Source organism: Bombus vancouverensis, chromosome 1, assembly GCF_051014615.1.
Source record: "Bombus vancouverensis nearcticus chromosome 1, iyBomVanc1_principal, whole genome shotgun sequence".
Taxonomy (NCBI): Eukaryota; Metazoa; Arthropoda; class Insecta; order Hymenoptera; family Apidae; genus Bombus; species Bombus vancouverensis.
Window position 1 is genome coordinate 3384852 of NC_134911.1, and position 22388 is coordinate 3407239.

Sequence of the window (22388 nt, forward strand, 5' to 3'; positions counted from 1 at the left end):
AGAAGGGAGAGGCAAAAGATGTAAAACATCCTTTGGAAGCACCGAAAGGATGAAACACGTTTAATTAGTAAGGCGTCTCCTTTTGAAGTACTAGCAGGTTTTGTTTGAAGCTTGGCGACTGCTCGGAAACTTTCAACAAATACGCTCAAAATCTTCTACGAGTTTTGATACACAGACCTATGTACATATACACACATAACACGAATATAATGTCTTCTTTGTTTAAGTTGTCTTAGTATGGAAAACAGTTTGTCCTTTTTAATTTGCACTTACGTTGAAGGTAACAGAAATAAATAAATATAAAGATTGATAAAACTGAGAAAGAGAAGGAGGTTTGACGAGTCTAAGATAACAGTATGTGAGATTATTATAAATATTTGTTTACAAAATTGGAAAGTTATTTGAAAGTAAAAAAACAGAAACTAATGTAAATTTAAGCATAAATTTAGACAAACTGAATTTTAGGTTATTTTATAGAGCTCCATATTAATTAGGAAAAATCTATTTTTGTGTATATTTTTATGTCTTGTTACTCCTACTTTGACAAAGAAGAAGATAAAAAAATTAAGTTACAGATAGTTTTCGTCTTTAGATGCTGAAGATCTGTTGATAAAAGATAAAAAGGACATTGAAAAGATAAATAAAGGAAATTATTGACTTTCTAAGAAGGATATAAACTATTTATATTCCATCAACTTCAACGTATCATTCATGATTTTCATTTATTTACAATTATTATTGGAATTTACGTAATTTTAATTTAGTTCGTGGTTTTTCATTGCTACCTTTAATAAATAATCTTCGTAAAGTGCATCTAGACATTACTTAAATCAGTCTATTACTTGTATCAATGTAATGGTGCTTCTAGCGAAAACAATAAATTTATTTTAATAGCATCAAAGATATAGAAACTTCTTCCATTACAGAATTTGTTTAAAGTATTTCTTTCTACTGTATCCATTACATTGAAACATTAGATCATCTATTTTGTTGAACAGAAATAAATGGAAAAACATTCCAAAGAACGTACATACGCTACATCTGACACTGCCCTTTGAAAATTGATCGCGAAGGGTTAAGGATACGAGTCTCGAATTAAGTAGCTTCTATTTTCGTCTCGAGTGTGAGTTATCGATTCGAAGCTACTTTTTTCAGCACGAGACACATTTTAGATTCAACAAGAATGCCATATAAGCAATGCGATAGGTATAATTTTATTTAATTTTAAAAGTACAGTATTTTACGAGCAAATTTAAACATTCATAGAGATTTTTTAGGAATATATTATCTGTGTGATATGAAACATTTTGAAGTCTCATTAGCACTGTAATGATACACGATTATCGTGATTACGTCGGTAAAGTTCGAAATAAATTCAAACATGTACATATAGAAACAACAAGATATTTAGTATAAGTAGATATTTCGCAGTTTACAAAACTGTTTACACAGGACCATCTCCGATGCTTATTATAATAATTGTATTTGAGATGACTATTCGTGTTGTTTTTTTTTACTAAATTTATGTTCGTAACAAATCTTGTAATTTTGTCCAGATTGATTTCAAATTTGATTACTACATATAATCACGACTGCCGTGTTTTATTAAAATATTAATGAAATTTCAAAGTATTTCGCGTAATACACATAATGTAGGGTTCAAGTAGTTCAAGAAAACATTTTACTTCGTTACTTCCGCTTTAAGATGGATGACGCCTGTATTATTTAGCGCAGAGATTGGAACAAACTGAAACTGAGCAGTTAATATAATTGATCCTTGGCAATCGCTTCCGTAGATGTAATTACTTAAATGTTCGCATCTTTGTTCCGTATAGCGGTGGTAGAAGCAACGTTCAATTGGAAGCTCCGCTTTAAAGTAAATCCTATTTTCTATTCTGTTACTGAGTGGATGTACGTAACCCAAATCGGCTCTAACGACGACATCACACGGCAATTATCCTAATTGTCACTTTAGATGTTTCCGAAATTTCCTATCGGTCGAGAAGGAACGTTTACGTGAAATCGAAGCGACCGCTCGTAAACTCGAATTTCCGCCAAACTGCGGCTCGTCGTACCGATGACTAATTCGACTTGATTATAACCGTTGATTGTTCGTACTTGTCAACTTATACCGTGACTGAAGCAATGACAAAACGATAGGAAATAAAAGGATACGGAAAGTGGTATGATAAGTCCATTTTTGTCGATTATCTGACTTTTAGGTCGCATACTGTTTGGTTGGTAGCATAGTCAGATATACAAGGTGGTTGGTAACTGGTGGTACAAACGGAAAGGGGGTGATTCTACGCGAAAAAAGAAGTCGAAAATATAGAATAAACATTTTTCGTTTGAGGCTTTGTTTTCGAGAAAATCGACTTTGAATTTTCGCTCGGTACGCCTGCACTTTATCACGTCTCGTTATAACGGATCTCACTGTAGATCGTTGTCTCGATGGAAAAATTAAAAAAAAAAAATTTTATTTTATATTTTCGACTTCTTTTTTCGCGTAGAATCACCCCCTTTCCGCTTGTGCCACCAGTTACCAACCACCCTGTATTAACAACAGTTCCATTGTAAGAATTTTTAAATACTACGGACGATATTTTTTATAAATCTGGAATTATCAAAATAATTAACTTTCGACTAAATAACACGATATTTTGAAGGTACTATGTAAGATAAACTATATTTTATTCAAAGAAACGAGGTCTTATTATGCACCAACAGAGTAGAAATTCTTATTAGCGCAGTAGCCTAACAGCATAGTGGATGAAAAAGCGCGTGTGTAGGTATGTGTATGAGGATAAAAATTTCTAAGAGCGAGTGAAGAATTCGGGAACGAGAAGTATATTAGAAATTTCAAGACGAAAGTATGTAACGGGAGGAGTGTTTTATAGAAAGTAATAGAGTAGTTGTCAAATAATAATGAAATAAAATGAAATTCAAAGTTATCAATAAAATTTACCTTTAATTGGTACTGCATTAAGAAATAAGCAGATATTATTAATAATTAATGAACACAAAAAGTGAAAATGATGTTCGTGCCTGGGAAACGTTAAATATCGACCGCAAAAGATAGCAACACACACAACTGCATAATTCGTAGCTAATTCCTGAAACATCGTAGCGACTATAATCTTCTTGGGAAAGCAATGAAAACAAACATTTCCGATTGCTCTTAGAGCAAAACCGCATATTTATGTATGTGCGTCAGAATTATTCAGACAAGGACAGTCGAGATTCAATCCACTTATAAAAAAGAGCTTTCGTGCTAAAAGCTATTTTACATATGCCAGCATCATGGATTGGTCTCGTTCATTTGTGCTTTTCATTTCTTTAATAAGTGGTAAATTACATTGATTAGCATTATTTAATAAACGGAATAATAAAACCAAGATCGTTTCATAATATTATTTAAGGCATATTTCAATTATACGTACTGTTGAGGTTATTAGATGTATAAACAGAGAAATGCGTGATGAAAGGAAACCAGAGTCTTTCCTTTGAAATTTTGGGAAAATCCTCTAATACTTTAGCCTAGATTCTATCATAGCCGTAATTAAGCAATTGTTGTCATTCAATCTGATTGTATTTGTTCGAGATTTGTGATAGTAAGATTGAGCTCGAGGCGACACAACTGGTCGCCGAACGTAGCCACGGTCACGGGATGGACGTTTTGCCTGACGAAGTTTGCCTGTGGAGTGGTTGTATGGTTCTCCCTAGAAATGTGGGTGTGGTGGCATACGGCCTCAAGAACGGGCCTAGTCACGTGTGATTTTGCCTCGGAGGTGCCAATATAACGGGACACACGTTGTATTAATAATCAAACTCCAGGCAGAAACTGCCTAGCAACGGCGATTGGAACTTTCTCGATGCTTCTAACGAGCATTTAACAAACGAACGCAATTGTAAAGGGAGGAAAATTTTCATCAGTCTGTTATTCGTGCGATCGCCTTGAAAAGTTACAGATCGAGCAGTTTATACCGAGCGTCTCAGCAATCGTATTTTATGCTTAAAAGTATTCTACGCTTAGTAAAGAGTTATTCCATTGACCACGGATTCGTCATCGAACTCAAGAACATTGTCAATTGCATCTTGCGTGTTTAAACACCACGATTGTTCGTTAAACTTTGTAAAAGTCATTTTTGTACCTGTAAATATAATCTCTGTCAAACAAACGATGGCTAATTTAAATGAAGAATTGCTACGCGCCCTAAATTCTAACGATAACCGACATATATTTTAATACAGAAGTGTAATTACAAATAGAAATACAATTTGAGCGACAAACGTCGCCTGTCTACTGTTTATGATCTGCCTTCGTCGCAGTCTTTTGTCTATACGCTGTCGATGGCTTCAGTGCTTGAGAAAACTAAAACAGCCAGATGTAGAGTTTTCTTAGAAGTGGTGACCACTTCAACAGGTACTTTAATTTTATTTTCGTTTTATTTTCATGTACTCCTGCAATATTTAGATGTTCGGCCTTTAAAAACGTATCACTGTATGGCCTCAAACATGGATAGAAGACTGAAAAGGAAACACCCAGCAGACCTGACAAAGGACACAACCTAACAAACACGAAGATGGTATCCCACTGGGGGTAGCCACCCACATAATAATCAAACAGCCAAAAAATTCTACCAAATGTCCAAAGTGGACAAATTGTGAATGTAAAGAATTAAATAAAAAAAATGTATGACCTTAAAAAATTAGCTGCTATATAGCTATACGTATACAGGGTGATTCATAAATGCATGTCCATACTTCAGAGGTTGAATGTACACATTAAAGTAAGTAAGAAACGTGTTACGAATGACTACAGGAAATGTTCAAAAGCATTTGTCTGATGCCATAACACACGCAACTCCATGTTTCAGCATTGATTTCATACATAACTGAAACATATTTTAAGACCTAAAGCTAGCGAATCGATATGAATCAGATTGAACTTCAGGTAATCGGTATTATCTGCTTATGAGTTCATCGTTGTTCTAGCAGTGGAAAAATCAATAAATAATGTTGTCCTGGAATATATAGGGATGATGTCTATACAAATTTTTACGGACTTCTTTGTTTTTCTTACGGTTTAAAAAAATACAGAGACAAATTTTACTACGAATATTTTGACTTATATAATAATAATATAATAATAATATGTACCAGAATCTTAACACTAACATGATCAAAATAACAAGTTGCACATTTCTTACTTCCACAATTACCAAACATATGGAAGTATTATAACATAAAGTAATATAAGTAATATAAGTAAGTAATATAAATAAGTAATATTGTGATGTAATGGAAGTAATATATAAACATATATAAGAATTTTTGACAAAATTAATATTGATTTTTCTTCCTCTACAACGTGCATCTTTGTACAAACATGAAACCTAATCTGTCGAACGTTGTGATCTTTATTTTTATAGAACAAAATGGATCATACGTAATTCGATAAAATAATATAAAACGGAAAATGTTGTGCATCCATTATTTCCTTATAAAACTTATAAAAGGAAACTTTTCGAACGACCTAATATGTATGCGATGAACGTCCAAAATTAATTTCCTCAGAAATTGCTTTTATCAAATGCTTTTATCAAAACGATATTAACTTAATTATACATGCAACAATCATTATATATCACGTACTGGATATATATTATCAATTTTAATTTTCACATAAACCTCGTGTCAGAAAGTTTTATTCTACGTTCTCGGTTCATTTTTGCATAAGATTTAACCCGTCGCGTGACACTTCCAAATACGCTTATGGTACCATTAAGATTTCACAAATCGCTGTTTAACATTTATATCATCGGAAACTTCCAATTTGTCTTACAAAAAAAAAAAAAAAAAAATTCGTATAAAAAGTCACATAAGGTGAAGAGATCCGACGACATAAGGGAAAGTCGATTGTAAGCTGCGTCTGCAGGATCTGGGCGGCGAAAGTCGAAAGTCAGCGCGACGCTTTCAGCGTCGGCGGTTCCCGGACGATCGAGTAAATTATTCAAGTCAGTGAATCGTGGCACGGCAACCGCCGCCAGCCTGTCCACCCGTTCGAGGATTCAATCCAGTGGAAGAGGTTCGCATTTAACACGGCGCGAGTCCGTTCTCTGCCGCCTTTTCGCTCGATCGACGACGATTGATCGCAAAGGGCTGCGAAACGACATCGTGTTGCTCTTCACGATTCCGAACATCCAGCCATTGGCAGACGCGCTTAACGCTCGCTTTAATTACGGAATTAGGTCGTGCTTAGTTGCCACGCCTGCGCGGACACTAATTTTCGCGGACGGATTTGATTAAAACCGATAGTTGAAAAGCCTAGCTTCGCTAGAAATTCGATGATCGGGCGAAGTTTCGTCGCTTTGGTCGTGGTGAAATCGGTTGAAAATTATTAGCGAGGAGGAAACGTGTACAAGAAGGGAGAAATTGTTAACGAGGATGAACGAGTCTAGGAATTCATTTAATTTGTTGAGTAATGGTGTTTTAATTGTTGCAAGTCCAAAGGTCATAATCTCTCGTATAGAATCTGGACTTTTATGCAGAATTCATATTTTTGAGAATATAATTGAAAAAGTAGAATCTCCGTAGAAAGTTGTTTTACCAACTGTTTTATCTTACCAAGTATTGTAGGAAGCACTATACTCTGTACGTTTCATATATTTTTTCCATATTATATGCTTTCACATTTTCTATAAGTGCATAAAAATCAGCCTAGTTATATGAAATGTCTGTTTTCCAATGATTCATACTGTAGTGAATCTCGAAAAAATGTGTTTATACAGGAAAGATCAAAGAATTGAAACCGTATATAAGTTTGAAGAGCAATCTAATGTAGGATAATGGTATTTTAACCTTTAAAAGTCAAAAGGCTTCACATACTTTGGATATTACACTTATATTATAGGTTGCGACACATAAAATGTCAAACTTTAAAAGAATCATCATTCACTGAATCATGAAAGGAATGCGTAAATAACGTAAATATTAGAATATTGAACTTGTCATTTTAGTAGATTTGTGTAGTAAAAAGTGTAGGTTGAATTTTATCAAATGACACAATTTGATTTAATGATCAGATGCGATACTTAACAACAGTGTTATGAATTCAGCAGATTATGAATTTAAATTGTCTGTTAAAGAATTAACAACGTTATGTATATTTCTTTTTACAATTAAATACACGACTCGTTGATAAACCTGCGAATTTTATATACCACGCTTTGGTATATCAGTAGTCACTACTATCGGTAGTCTCTGCTGTGTCAGAGTCAGGAGAAATAAGGAGAATCTCGTTTATTTGCTTCGTAGTTCAGAACATTAAATAATCCAAAGGTAAACAGTTTTTAAACTACAGAGTAACATTATCTACTTGAGTATTAAAAAATTGGAATCATCTATATGAAAGAGAAAATTCTCAGCTTTAAGATTTAAGATGATACATAATCATTGATAAATAATAGCCTTTGAAATTATAGCAGCAATTTGTAAATCAAAAACTATGAAAGCTAACATTTTATCATTATAATCTCGTAAATTTAAAAGAATTTTTCAAACTTCATGTATCCGAAGAAAAATTTATTATTCAAACTATTTGCGACAAGTATCATAAATTTAATTAAATAGTCATAATTAAATCAGTGTTGTGTCAAGATTATAAGGTAAAAACAAAGAAATATATGAAAACTGTAAATCTATTACGCTAAATATTTAAGACTAACGTTTCTCATTAAGACTAAAGATTTGACGAAGAGGGAATATTTGTACCGTTTATTTAAGTAAGATAAGTTTTGGCAGAGATAGATGTCTCTTTATGCAGAGTACACTTTAAAAGAGACGAGTGAGCGTAAATTATGTAAAACAGAATTCGATAAACTTACCCGCGAAATGTAATTTTGTGAATTATGAGAAACTGAAATACAGAGTAGCGTCTCATGCACAGTTGCGTCTATGATATTATTCACGTCCCTTTTGAGAGAGGTTTCCAAGCTTTGTATATTTCCTTATACGTATATTTCTTGCCATTTTACAACTCTGCTTAATCCTCTGTCAATGCGTTTCATCTGTTAATTTCAAAACAAAAGTAAGTAAAACAAAAAAAGAAGTAACTTCATAATATCTTCTTTAATTTAATCCTGTAAATATAATAACTTGAAATAATTCATGTTTTCAACTGTTTTATAATTTTCATTTTAAAAGTAACGTACGAAAAGGAACCTTGTTTTATATTCACGTTCAATAAATTATTCTTAAATGACTTTTTTTTATACGTGGGGAAATCCTCATGGACACCCCGCGTCCCCTGGGGAGGGGACACAGGGTAGTGTCGGACATTTTTAAATGACTAGAATAACAAATAATTTTGATTCATGTAATATAATTTTGTACCATAATAATGTAGTTGAATTATATTAGGATACGATAGAGCGAGCGAATTGTTTTATTCCGAATTACAGTTATTAATTTCTGAGCATGAGTGCGTGAAATACTGCGAGGAAATCTCTATTAATATTTCTGACGTAGTTGATAATACTTCTATAATAAGATCAAAAATTATTCGAGAGATTATTTAAGGATATAAAGTTACATTAATATTCAGACACAGCACTATCTCCATATTTGTTGCTTTGCATAAGACTGGATGATTTAGATATCGTAGTATTTATTTTACGAGAATATGAGCCACTTCTTGGTATATTATAAAAATATTGATGTTACATTCTTCTGGCGTTAAAATTACACAATATAATTACATAAATTAAATTTACTTCGCAGTTCAAACCGATTAGAAAAATTCCAGAACGTAAACAGCCACGAATATTAGTGTTACGTGAAAATAAGCGAAAAATCTATTTTATAATTAAATGTTATACCGTTAGAAAGAAATTTTTTACGTATTTTAAGGCTACAATAATAATAGAATGAAGAACAAAATAGAATAAAGTAAAAGTCAACCAAAATGAGATATAAAAAATAGAATAAACAATACGATATTTAAATCATCCCCTCTTATACAAAACAACAACTATAGAAATACTATGTCCCAATATTAGGATAAACAGTAAGGTAAACATTTATTCAAATATAGAATATTAAATATGTTATGAAATTATTCCATGTCACAGGTAAATAATGAAACAATTTAGGACAAACTCATTTCCTTTTTCACGTAGGCCAACATATTAATTATTCCAAAATAACATTACCATCAACTAAGAGTATATTATTCAAATAATTACTTCCCAAATATTTTGCTTAAGTATCATCAGTAAGTTACATACGTATACAATAAAAAATTATTTGATTTAATACCTACATAATGGAATAATCGAAAAAATCACGTATTTACTTATTTAAATAAACTGTGTCATAATAATTTCTAGCATCACGTAGCATCATTTCTCAATTATTTTTGTTTAACCCCTTAACCTACAACTACGGACATATCCCGTAGTACGATGATCGGGCCAAACGTAAATATTACGGGCATTATCGAACGTAAATCCTAGATTAAGGGGTTAAATAAGCCAAATAAGTAAATAATATTTATATGAAATAGTCATTTCTCAATGATTTTCATTTAAATAATTTCCTACATAAATATCTCCATGAATGCATGTAAACATTCATCAATGTTTCCGTTGTCCCTTTTCACCTCACTGAGAACCAGGATCACCAATATCTGTGTGCTGAAACTACTTCATATCTCGTGTCTCCGCAGATATCTCTGAGACACATTGCGTCGCGATATAAAACGTTTAAATCAATAAAATATCTCTTTCCATTCGTTTCTACGGATAAATACCCTATATCGTGATCGTAACTTGGACAAGAAAAAAGAAAAAAACATTTCTGCGAAGAAATCCAGCGAATATGTACCGAGCTCTCTGATGGAAGATCTTTTCTCATATATTTTCTTCGAATGAGAAAGAGAGAGAGAGAGAGAGAGAGAGAATGTTTGCTTCCTTCGACCGATACGGCGTAATGTGCCTGTGATTATCGAACTACGTGCAGCTGCATTCCTTCCGTCCATTATGTTCTGTAACTCGGAGCCAGGTCGACGTATGTCGCATAGCTGCGATTTAATGGGGATGTCGGATCAGTTTTCATCACGATCGCTCCTTGAGGACACAAAGGCGCTGGCGCTGCGGATCTTCTCCCAGATACCGGCATTTTCCAAGTAGAAATCCAGGGATTTCGACGTTTCATAGTTATCTGAGATTTACCACTCCCATATCCGTCAGTTATAATTTCACCTTGTTATAATCCACGTATTATTTTATTTTTCGTTTCTACAGATAAGACTACATGCTTTCGTTTCACTGACATATTGATGTAATAAGAAATACGAACATTACCAATATCTAATCTATAATAAGAATCTAATGTATAAATGTTAATAATAACTCGAAGACGTCGTGAAAATAAACACACAGTATATACACACATTGGACATAAATACATATTTCTCCTCCTTACTTCTTAGAGACAACGCCATTCGGACAATCAAAGTTTCGGTAATTGATCGTTCCATTAACACGTTGACTGCCACGCGTGTTTTGAAAGAAATTTCCGCCAGAACACGCGTACAGCAGTACCAAGCGTTCTCTGCTAGATGCTCCCATCGATATTTTAGTAATGCGAATCGCTCAAGCGGTGGTCTCAAGAATGATCTTTCGTTTCGTTTGTTTGCAACATTAAAATCACTAGCTGTCGTTGAATATAACGAAGGAAAGTGTGGTGTAGATTATTCCGACCAAATGGTTTCTTATGCCACCACAATTAAAAAAAGAATCAAATGGTACAGGAAACTTGGCGTTCAATTCTTTCTGGGAATTTCTGTTGGAAACGCTTTGACGGTTTACAAAATTGCAACAAGGAAAAATATAAATATTAGAATATTTAGACGATTATTAGGGTTGTCTGAAAATACAAAAAATCCTTGTTTTCGACGGAGTCGGCATAATATCGCTGTTCGGAAAAATGATTCCGGAAGAAGCATTAGACGCGCATGGAAACTATGTTATGCAAATAAAAGACGTCGAATGGACCGAACAAAGGCACGAAAGAATTTGAAGAAAACGACAACTTATTGTCCAAATTGTCCCGAACAACCTCACTTGTGTATAGAATGCTTTAAAGTTTTACATTCTAAATAATTTTTTTAATAAACCATTTTCGTATTGTTATTTTATAACAATTCAGCTATTACTACAATTAATTATTAATTAACAATTTATTATTATGGAATATCTTTTCAAATACCTACGACGATCCTTCGCAAGTAGTCAAATAAGCGACACCCGAATATGGGTTACGTGGCCTGACCAGAAACTTTGCTGACACCCGAATACGGGTTTCGTGATAGTCAACGTGTTAATCGGGATTCCGATAATAGAAGTTCTACGATATCACGATGAATGTAATTTTCGGAAACAGCCACTTTTTAAGTAGTGTTGAAGTGGTCACCACTTCTAAGAAAACTCTACATCTGGCTTTTTTAGTTTTCTCAAGCACTGAAGCCACCGACAGCGTATAGACAAAAGACTGGGACGAAGGCAGACCATAAACAGTGGACAGGCGACGTTGGCTTCAGGGTTTTTTAGTTATGGGGTTTACTGAAAATTCTCAATGCGAGAATTGATTGTAAATTTTAATAATTAAAAAAAAAAAGTTATAGAGTAACACTGCTAGCGTGCGAATCTGGACCAGCTCAAATTGTATTGCTACTTGTAATTACACTTCTGTATTAAAATATATTTTCTACCTTACAATTTTTCCACGCGTTTTTCTGTTTATACATCTAATAACCTCAACAAGTAGAACGCGAAGATTCGGATTATTTTTGAGTTGTGGTGTTTTAAGCAAAATAAACATTTCCGTCGTTTTTAAGTTACTAAGAGACGTTTGGCAACAATAGGATTTTTTAATAATACTAAATTTTAAATGGAATGTGTAGATTTTGATAAATGTAATTTTTAAGAACTGTCGTTCCTCCAATAAAATTCATAAATTTCGTCAGATGTAATTATTAGTAATTATTGTTTTTTAAGTAAGCCACATAGGTTTGGGGTGAATACAATTCTTAGAAATGTCGTTGTCTTTTAAATTGAATCCACTGATTTTGCTGCTGCAGTTTTTATTAAGTAATAAATGAGCTATTTTTATAAAAGAGCAACAATCTAAATTATTTAAATTTCATAGGTTTTAAATCATTCGTCAATTTCTGTTAATTACAGTTTCAGCTTTTAGAAATCGATGTAAATATTTTCCCAATTTCGTTGGGTTTAAATTATTATGTAACATTTTCAACACTGTGCATTCAGTCTCTGATAATTAGTAAAAGTCATGATTCTAAATAATATCAATTTCTGTTGATTTACGCAGAAAATTGACTTTAGCATACAATAGAATTTTCACGTCTCGTTAATTTTAACATGTCGAGTTATATTTGATATTGATGTTCTTCCACAGTTTCGACTTTTAGAAAACTATAACTGAAATGAAAAGGATCGAGCAAACAGCATAATTCATTTATTTCTTTTTATCTTTTGATACAATTACTCAAGATTAATTTCAGCTTAGTAAGTAAATGAAGATTAAATGAAGATAAATGAAGATAATAAGTAAATGAAGTAAACAAGAGAGAAAATGTAATAAGACATATTTTACAATTTAACAAAAATTTCTTTCAGTCAACTTTAAATTCACTGCGTTGCCTATCAACACGATATTACGCAACTACTTCTTTATTTGGTCTTGGGATTATATATAAAAGCTATAGGCAGGAGACGCGATAAACAAAATTTTATATCCGATTGTAATGCCATATAACGACTGCGCTATAAAGTGCTGCTCTTGAAAGATACAATTTGAATCAAATCATTGGCAACTAAAACAGCTCATTCGCTAACTACTACTAAAGAATTCAAATTCTAAACATTAATTAACGCTGATGCAAAACCTACCAAATTTCAATTACACCGACTGTGTATGGATTACAACTAGCAGAAACATACGTGTACCGTCTATTTAGATTTCCCAGCAGCATGCGAAGTTTTGGTCAAGTTTCCTGTGCTGATATTGTCCGCAAAACTAGAGTAAAAAACAGCAGGAACATCATACGTTCTTTCGTCAAGCTTTTGTCAGCGCTCGTCCTATACTACTTAAACAACCATTGACGGTTAAACTGTCGTTAAAGCAGCCTCCTCCACAAGTGCTTTGAGCAACGAACAAGATACGACATTCGAGAAAAACGAATAGCGCGATTTAGCTGTGTTCAAACGCCTGTAAAACACGTCCGTGTGTTTCGTAAACAAATGCAATTGAATTGTCCGAGATACGAGCGTGACTATGCTTCAAGAAAGGAAAGCTCGCCACAGGGATGAAACAGAGTGCGGGACAGAAAGACAGAAATTTGTAAAATGTAGAACGAAACGAGGATAGAGTAGTGGAGGGAAAAGGAGGAATTAAAGGCAGATAGAAAAAACAAGTAAATGAAAGTAAATTGTGGAGCTGGGAGCAGCTGGGAAAAAAGGAATCAAAGGAAGACGATAAAAGAACGAATATAAACAAGAAACGGACAAGTAAATAGAAAATTACGAGGATAGAAATAGTTGGAATGGAAAATTCCGTTGAAATGGAAAATGGCAAAAGTGGAAGCTGGCTTTGTAAAGAAAACAAATCAGAGAGAGATTAAAGAAAGAGATGGACAGACAAATAAAATACAACAAAAATATGAGTAGTCAGAAAAAAGAAAAAGTGAAAGAAGAAGTAAGGGAAGGGAAGTAAAGGAGAAATAAAAAAGGCAGGAATAGTTAGAAGAAAAAGACAGATCACAGGAAGATACAAAAGAAGAGACAGAGAAATGAGCAGACTGGCAAATGGAAAATAACGATAATAGCGATAGCTGTAAAGAGAAGACAAATCTAAGGAGACAGAAATCAGGAATAGGCACGAACAAATAGAAATTGAAGAAGGTAGGAGTAATTAGGAGAAAAAGGAAACGAAAGAAAATGATGGATAAATAGGTACTAAATAAGAAGGATATGAGTAGCAACAAGAAGGGAAAGGGAAATCAAGAGAAGACGAAAGAAAAGGAGTAAACAAATAAGAAGCGAGGAATGATGCAGATGCGGAAAATAGGACGAGAAACAGCAGGAAGAAATAGATAGAGCATATAGACTCAGAGAGAAAAAATGGTGGTTAATTCTTGTAAAAGCCAGCATGGAATTATAGGAACAGCCGAGGAAAAAGAAGAAACCAAAAGGAGGTAGAAAAAAGAAGACAAAGAAATGGAAGTAAATAGAAAATGGTGAAGATAAAAACTGCTGACAGAGGTGAGCAAATCAAATACAATCGAACGAAAGAGCATAAAGACAAGGACGAACAAATAAATGTAGAATACGGAAGATAGGAGCATCTAGGAGAAGAAAAGGAAATTGAAGAAAAATATAGGGAAAGAGACAAAGAAACAATGCACAATGAAATAGAAAATGACGAAGACAGTGGCGATCAGAACAAAGATGATAATCAAAGGTAGACAAAAGAAAGGAGACGAGGAAGGGATTGATAAAGGAATAGAAAATTTAAAAAATGAAATCAAAAGAAGACATAGATGAAAGGAGAAAGGATCTGGTGGGAAAGTAAGTAGAAAACAACGAAGAAAGAAGCAACCAGGAGAAAAATTGAATTGAAAGAAATAGAAAATTACACAATTGGGAATTATCAGGACAAAAAGAGAGATCAGAGGATAACAAAAAGAAAAGGGACAAAAGAGAGGAATAGAAGGAGTAAACGTGAAATGAGAAAATGATATAAACACAGAGAATATGGCAGGGAGAGACGCGAAAAAAGAGACAGAAGGCATAAAGATAGACGCGGAAAGAAACGATGATCGTGTCTGTCCTTTTGGACCAGCCAACGAGGAATTCTCATTCCTAGTTCTCACCTTTTCTTTTTTTCTCATCGCTCAAATACTTCCTTCCGCCGTTTAATATCGCGCTACCCACTCGGTGTCCGTAAAATAACGTTGCCACTATTCATATATTCGGTGACTTACGTCACGGACGGGTTAACGAGTGCGCCAACGTTTACGAGATTCGTCGTAAAAAGGCAAATTTGAAACGCGACGGAGAAATAACGTTGGTTATTCCTGCGTGAAGCGTACATGTTTGAACAAAGAGCCCGTGTGTCTTGATTGCAGGAGTTTCGATACGAAAGAATATCGAAGTGAAAGAGGAAATTGATTTTCCGCTTGGACAGTGTAAACCTAGTTTCCCGAGAGAATTAATTTATAGAGTATGTGAAGAAATGTTACGAAGTGGCAAGTTGGATGAAGTTGACATGGAATGGTTTAATCACCGAAGATAGAATATTTTATCTCTAGCTTTTATCTATATTTTCATTTCTATTTTGTTTCTTTATTACTTAACTACCGATAGATAGAATATTTAATCTATACATTTAATCTGTACATTTATTTCTATTTTATTTTTTATCGTGAATATATTTGATTTTATTTAAACAGTGTTTTAATTATTTTTTTCAACTATTAATGTATTATATTTGAGGGTCTTTTAACGTGTCGTAATGTCTGCGAATAAAGATAAACAAAAATATAGAATAAAAGAAAATAAATGGCTACGATCAAATAATCAAATTTGTTTTCTTTTTTATTTATTAAAATTCACAATCAATTCTCGCATTGAGAATTTTCAGTAATTTTTTCTGGCGTGGCACAGTGACGTGGCTAATTATTTATAATAAGTTAATACTTATTATAGATAAGTATAATTTATAAGTAAGTATTATAAATAAGTAAATATTACTTAATTTAGATAACTAATTGAATCTAGCGTTTAGCGTTAATCAAATTATGTGAATAAAATGAGACGTCAAGATTGATTAACATCTTAAGAATAGAAAATTTATAATCGAATATTAATTTATTTGTTATGTATTTTCTTTTATTGCCTATTGTGCCTACAGAAATAATTCTAACATCGCTTCAAGTGCGACCTTTGCGAATCCTTAAAGGATTAGTCTTCTGTTATGAAATTAATATAGTTTATTTGTATAAAACACACTTGTAAAATCAATTATATACAAAGTCGACGCTTTTTTAGCATTTCAATAAACTTCAATGTTCAAATTAATATACAATTCTTTTGATTAACTGAAAACTGAATATAAAGCTTTGTTCGTTTCGTTTTTGTAGGATCAAGGATTAAACGAGCTTTGGATGATTTTTATAATACACCGTGCAGAGATCATTGACATTATTTTCTTGCAATAGGTACGAATATTTATACGCCAGTGAACGCAATAAAGTCGAACGATTATTTAAAAATTAGCCGTTATTGTACTTCTGAACGCACCTTTATAAAGATATTCTTAATTCATGGAAATTTCTACGTAGAATACGTTTTTATTTAATTACCGTTTTAGTAATTCATTGAGCATAATAATTTCTTCTCTGTAATTTTTGCTTCATTTGTTTGACATTATTTCAAAACTAAATGTATTTTTCAGTTCCATTGTTTCTCCAAAAAATTATCAAGTTATATAGGTACATTGTAATATCTCTTTTAATCGATCGAATCTTATTTATTGCAGTTAAATTATTTTAATTGGCCGAATACTGTCTATTGCATTGAAACTTTTTCAATTGAAATCATCAATTGAATTTTTTAATTATTCGGGCAAGGTTGATCTGTTTTAATTAATGTGTAATATTTGATTAAAATCTCTTAATTTACCTTTCATAGAAGAGGAATTAATTTGGATGGTAGATGAAAATAATGGCATTTTAAGTCACACCATTTTTTCTTCTGAATAAAACACACTATTAATCTATTTTTACAAATTTGCGACATTTGACTCAATCATAAGATCTTTTGATTCGTTATCCATCAAATATTTAGATCTTGAAAGTATTAGCATTTTTAAATATCTTTAAAATGATGTGATGGTTGTGTATCAAAGTTTGTATACTATAGGCCAAAGTTCAATAATAGAAGGTTGGATATTTCATTTGCTGGTAAATAAATTTTACCACAGCATATTAATCTTTTCGGGCGTCTTTCATTTCCGAGTATTTTATAAAGTTATAAACAATTTAACAAATCGTGTAAAGTCAAGAATTTATCATATTGCATTATTACGAACGTTAAAGCGTAAACAACGACCATTATAAAAATCAGAGAAGCTGGAACATTCGGATGACAGATGTTCTATTACGCGAGCAAGGAATTTAATTGACAAATTCTCAATCCTTCATAACTCAAACCAGAAAAATTCCTCAACGTTTGTCTACCATTTCCACGTTAAAATATTTACCAATACAAATGTTGAGAACCTCCTTTAATAAAATGTTAAAAACAACATCATTTATTTTTTCAATAATTTTGCGATTACACAATTTTTGCACTTTGTTTCACAATTTGATTTGTAATGGGTTAATGTTATCATCCGATGTTTCGTAAAATATAAATCTAAAAGTAAACAGAAGTACGAAAAGACACTATTTCTATCATAATAATCGTCTTGCAAAAATGAATTAATACTGTTATTAATGATATGTTACGGGCAAAAAACTGGTAATTATCACTGTTAATAAATTTGTTTGCATATTGTAACAAGTTTGCCAACGTTTAAACAGGTTAAAATATCGATAATGAAACAAAAGTTTGTAAGGGAATTTTACAAATTATACAAAGCACAAATTATTCGTCCTATTTGACATAATATTGAAAAATTATAAAGAACTATGTGTACAACAGAAATATGTACATTGATTTCGTTTCAGAGTTAGTGTATACTGTTGACATCAGTTACAAGGATATTGGCGGCATTTTGGAACAATATATATGTCGGAGAAGAAAGAACATCGGGGCTTTTCCTTTGGGCTTTTTTTCCTAGACTTTTTATCATAGCTGTATTTAAGTAATTGTTTATGAGTTAGTCCGATTATATTTGCCCAAGATTTGTGACAATGAGCTTGGGCTCGAAGTGACGCAACTAGTCGCTAAATGTAGCCGCGGTCACGGGATAAACGTTTTTACCTAACAGAGATACGGAGTAATAGTATAGCTCTCCTTAAAAAGAAATAGTTGTAGTGGCACGCGACAGTAAACATTCCTACGCTTTCTGTCCCGTCGCTCGCCACACACAGACCCTATTCTTCGGGCAAGATGATTACCAGATGTCGATGCATCTCCACAGTACATGTTCAGCTAGCCTGAGGAGCCGCTATAAATCTTAGGACTTAGCTAACTAAAGTCCTTCAAACAGACAAACAGTCTTTGTCCCAACTACAGGAAGATAGGGGAGATCTATTTTTCTCACGAACGGCTCAAGGGCGACTAGCATCCTCCTCTAACCACCAACATGGAAATTGACCAATTAACAGCAACGTCAATTTCCCTCACTTTCCGAACGAAGGCATCTCTCCACGAATCCGATGATCTCGTGTCCTTAGACACACCCCATCATAGTTTTCCTCTGCAGCATCATCGTGACGGAAAGTCATTCGCGTACGATCTCATCAGCGAGTTACACGGTGTCTTTACGATCAGTGAATACTCTACGTTTTAACAAAGAGTTAGTTGAGTGATACTTGTGCTGCGGACAAGTAAGTTAAGTTCGACTTAGACTTTGGAAGAAAGTACATTTGCTACTCCGTTGACCGTGGATTCGTTGTCGAACCTAAGACAATTGTCATTGGTATCTCGAGTGTCCAATCACCGCGGTTACTTGTCGATTTTGTAATATCCACACTTGTGCTAATAAACATTACCTCGATTGTATAATAACGATGGCTAATTCCAGTGAAGATTCATTACACGCCCCTAAACCTAATCATAACGAGAACCCGACATCAGAAGTGGGATCAGTGCTGAATACAACAATGCAAGAGTATGCAACCCTCGTAAGCGAGATAGTTCAGTTGCTAGTGCAGAAATCGAGTGCGGAACCCATAAATTTAGCGCTACCACGTTTTAACCCCGATATCGCGGGCGCCGACCCGGCTGCATGGTGCACAACCGTCAACCTGATGATGAAAAAAAATCCTTTACGAGGCATAAAGTTACTTTCTGCCTTATGTCTTGCTCTAGAGGGTTCTGCAGCGCATTGGCTTACGCAAGTACTGGTCAATGAAAACATTACCTGGCCAATGGTCAAGGAACTTTTCACTGCGCGTTTTGGTGGCAAAGAAACAGCAGCCTCGGCGCTAACGAAGATAGCCAGGGAACGACCACTGAAAGGCGAAACCCTGGGAGCTTTCGGTATGCGTCTCCATTTCCTTCTGAGTGCCAAGTGGCAAAACTTAACGATTATCGAAATAGTCATTGCCATCATTCTTTATATACTGAGTTCACGAGATCGACGCTTCAAACAACTAGCACTTACGAGTGATATCAAGACTAAGGAAGAATTTGTAAGTGCAATGAGAGCTTTCTCTTACACGGAGAAGAGGCCGACGCCTTCGTCAGATAATCCATCAGCGGGCCCTAAAGCTAAACGACACAGGCCATCTGACTCCCGGAATAAGTGCCTCTACTGTGGTATCTTTGGACATAAAATAACGGAGTGCCGTAAGAGAATAAAATCCGAGAAACAGAAGAATATACGAAACCCAGAAGGAAATCGACCTGCCGCATTGTCAAAGGTGTCTTGTTTCAAGTGTCATGAGGAGGGTCATGTCGCGCCTAATTGTCCGTTATTGCGGGAAAGAAACTATAATTCCAATAACGAACGTCAAGTCGACTCCAGCGTAGTGGAAGCTCCAACTGGTAGATTAAGTCATCTGGGTAAGTCGTTTCCATTTTACTTCGATTCTGGAGCCGAATGTTCACTAATTAAAGAATCCGTAGCCTTGAAATTTTCTGGCAAAAGAACGACTGATACAGTAGTAATGCGAGGAATAGGAAATAATTGTATTAAATGTACATCTCAAATGTTGTCCACTGTATGTATTGATGGTTTTACATTGGAGATAATTTTTCATGTCCTTGCTGATAGTTATTTAAAATATGATATTATGATTGGTCGTGAAATTTTAAGCCAAGGTTTTGACGTAAACGTTACACAAAATAGCTTCGCTATTTGTGAAACAAAACTAATTAATGTCTGTAATAAAACCGCTGAAAACGAAATCGATACAAATGAAATTGACACCGATATAATTGGTAATGATAAAAGCCGATTAATTTCTGTTCTCAAAAATTCAAAGATTCATTCATTGCGGGTTTCCCACGTACTCGCGTAAATACGGGCCAGTTAGAAATAATAGTTTAATTGATCCTAACGTCACCGTACGAAGTAGTCCTTATAGACTTAACGAGGAAGAGAGAGGAACTAAAGCTAAAGTAGTTAGATTTAATTTTGATGATTTTGTATTACGCAAAACTGAGGAAAGAAATCAAACTAAATTAGATCCAAAATATAAGGGCCCATTTGTAATTGCAGAGATTTTGGAAGCAGATAGGTATATTTTAAAAATATTAGATGGTAAACGATCATATAAATACAGTCATGATAGATTGAGAAAAATGCCAGATAGTTGCGTTCCTGCTGAGTTGGACGTTTGCAGTGATGACAATGCCAGTGACAATGACGATATGAGTACACCGATCCCTGAGGATTATTAGCACTATGACCATTACATCTAGCATAGTGTTTTCACATACTCCCAGAGTGGTAATGTGATCTGGAAAAGTGAGATTCATTCAGGTACGAGATCGAGAATGGTCTGTCATGTCATTACAGTTTGACTGGTAATCCACAGGATGCAACTAGCACTTTGAATACTAATCATAATGTTTAATGTTAATCAACTGATTGTTGTTTTTATTTTGTTATTGAACATTCGATCAAAGTTTTTGTTATCGAACTGGGCCCTTGGCGATTGGGACATTTAGTTAAATTGTAAATAATGTCACTTGTATTGAGTCTAATGTTGGTAAAATCCAATATTTTAGATACACCGGAAGACGTGTGATAGTCAGGATGGCCGTGTCGGAGATGAAGAAACATCGGAGCCTTTCTTTCTAATACTTGTACTGTGGACAAGTAAGTTGAGTTCGACTTAGACTTTGGAAGAAAGTACATGTGCTAATCCGTTGACCGTAGATTCGTTATCGAACCTAAGATTATTGTCATTTGTATCTTCGAGTGTCCAATCACCGCGGTTACTTGCTCAATTCTACAATAACCATACTTGTACCAATAAATATTATCTCTGTTGTATAACAACGATGGCTAATTCAAGTGGAGGTTCATTACACGCCCCTAACCCTAATGACAACTTGGCATACATATGTAATATATGTAATATACAGGGTGGTTGGTAACTGGTGGTACAAGCGGAAAGGGGGTGATTCTACGCGAAAAAAGAAGTCGAAAATATAGAATAAAAATTTTTTGTTTGAGGCTTTGTTTTCGAGAAAATCGGCTTTGAATTTTCGCTCGGTACGCGTGCACTTTATCACGTCTCGTTATAACGGATCACACTGTAGATCGTTGTCTCGATGGAAAAATTAAAAAAAAAATTTTTTTTTTTATTTTTATTCTATATTTTCGATTTCTTTTTTCGCGTAGAATCACCCCCTTTCCGCTTGTACCACTAGCTACCAACCACCCTATATAATTAGTATTATACAGTATATAGCTTGTAGTACATAATTTGTTCAATAATTTAGTTACCTTGATAAATATATTAATTAATTTTGAATTTTGTTATTTTCCAAATTATCTCTTGCCGCTTGCCAATTAAAAAGCTCATTACAAAAATGACTCTTGTCATGTTTCTCGACCTTTTGGATAATTCTGTATCCCAGTAGTCAGAGGCACATCATAAAAAATTATCTATGTCTGAACTCAATACACAGTCAAATGAAAATTAAACGATCCTAACAGTAAGTTGATGTTCAAGACAAAATGCAATTTCATCTTTTAATTAAACACAATCCTTTTATGATATTATTACAAATAGCCTTCCAGCAGTTTTATAATATGATGAATATTTTGTATCAAAAAATTTGAAATATATTGAATGGAAATTAAAAATATTAGAGTTGTCCAAAAAAACAGAAAAATATGCATCATCATATCATTTTTGTTATGAATCCCTAAATTATCGTGTAAGACGGTCACCATTTTCTACTATTCCACAAAGAAAAAGGCTCTTTTTGTTTCCTTTGGAACCGATCAAAGATTAAATATTACTACAATTATCAATAAATGCTAGAACTTTATCCCACTTTTTTATGAATAAAAATCTTTATCTTTCTCTTACCCCTTCTCCCCTCTCTCACTATCTATCCATCTATCTCTTTTCCTATATCGCGAAAGGCAAGGTAAACCTGCAGTTAAATCGT

General features: G+C 33.7%; 2 protein-coding genes across 2 annotated transcripts in view; one reads left to right on the plus strand and one right to left on the minus strand.

Annotated features, from left to right (window-relative positions):
• The window catches only part of LOC117160565 (uncharacterized), a 286749-nt gene that overhangs the window by 185844 nt on the left and 78517 nt on the right, over window positions 1–22388 (minus strand). The window lies entirely within an intron of this gene.
• Window positions 18824–20660, plus strand: LOC143303030 (uncharacterized). Its single transcript, XM_076620764.1, has 2 exons — window positions 18824–19820; window positions 20290–20660. The coding sequence occupies exons 1-2, from the start codon at window positions 18824–18826 to the stop codon at window positions 20658–20660; spliced, it is 1368 nt and encodes a 455-aa protein (XP_076476879.1).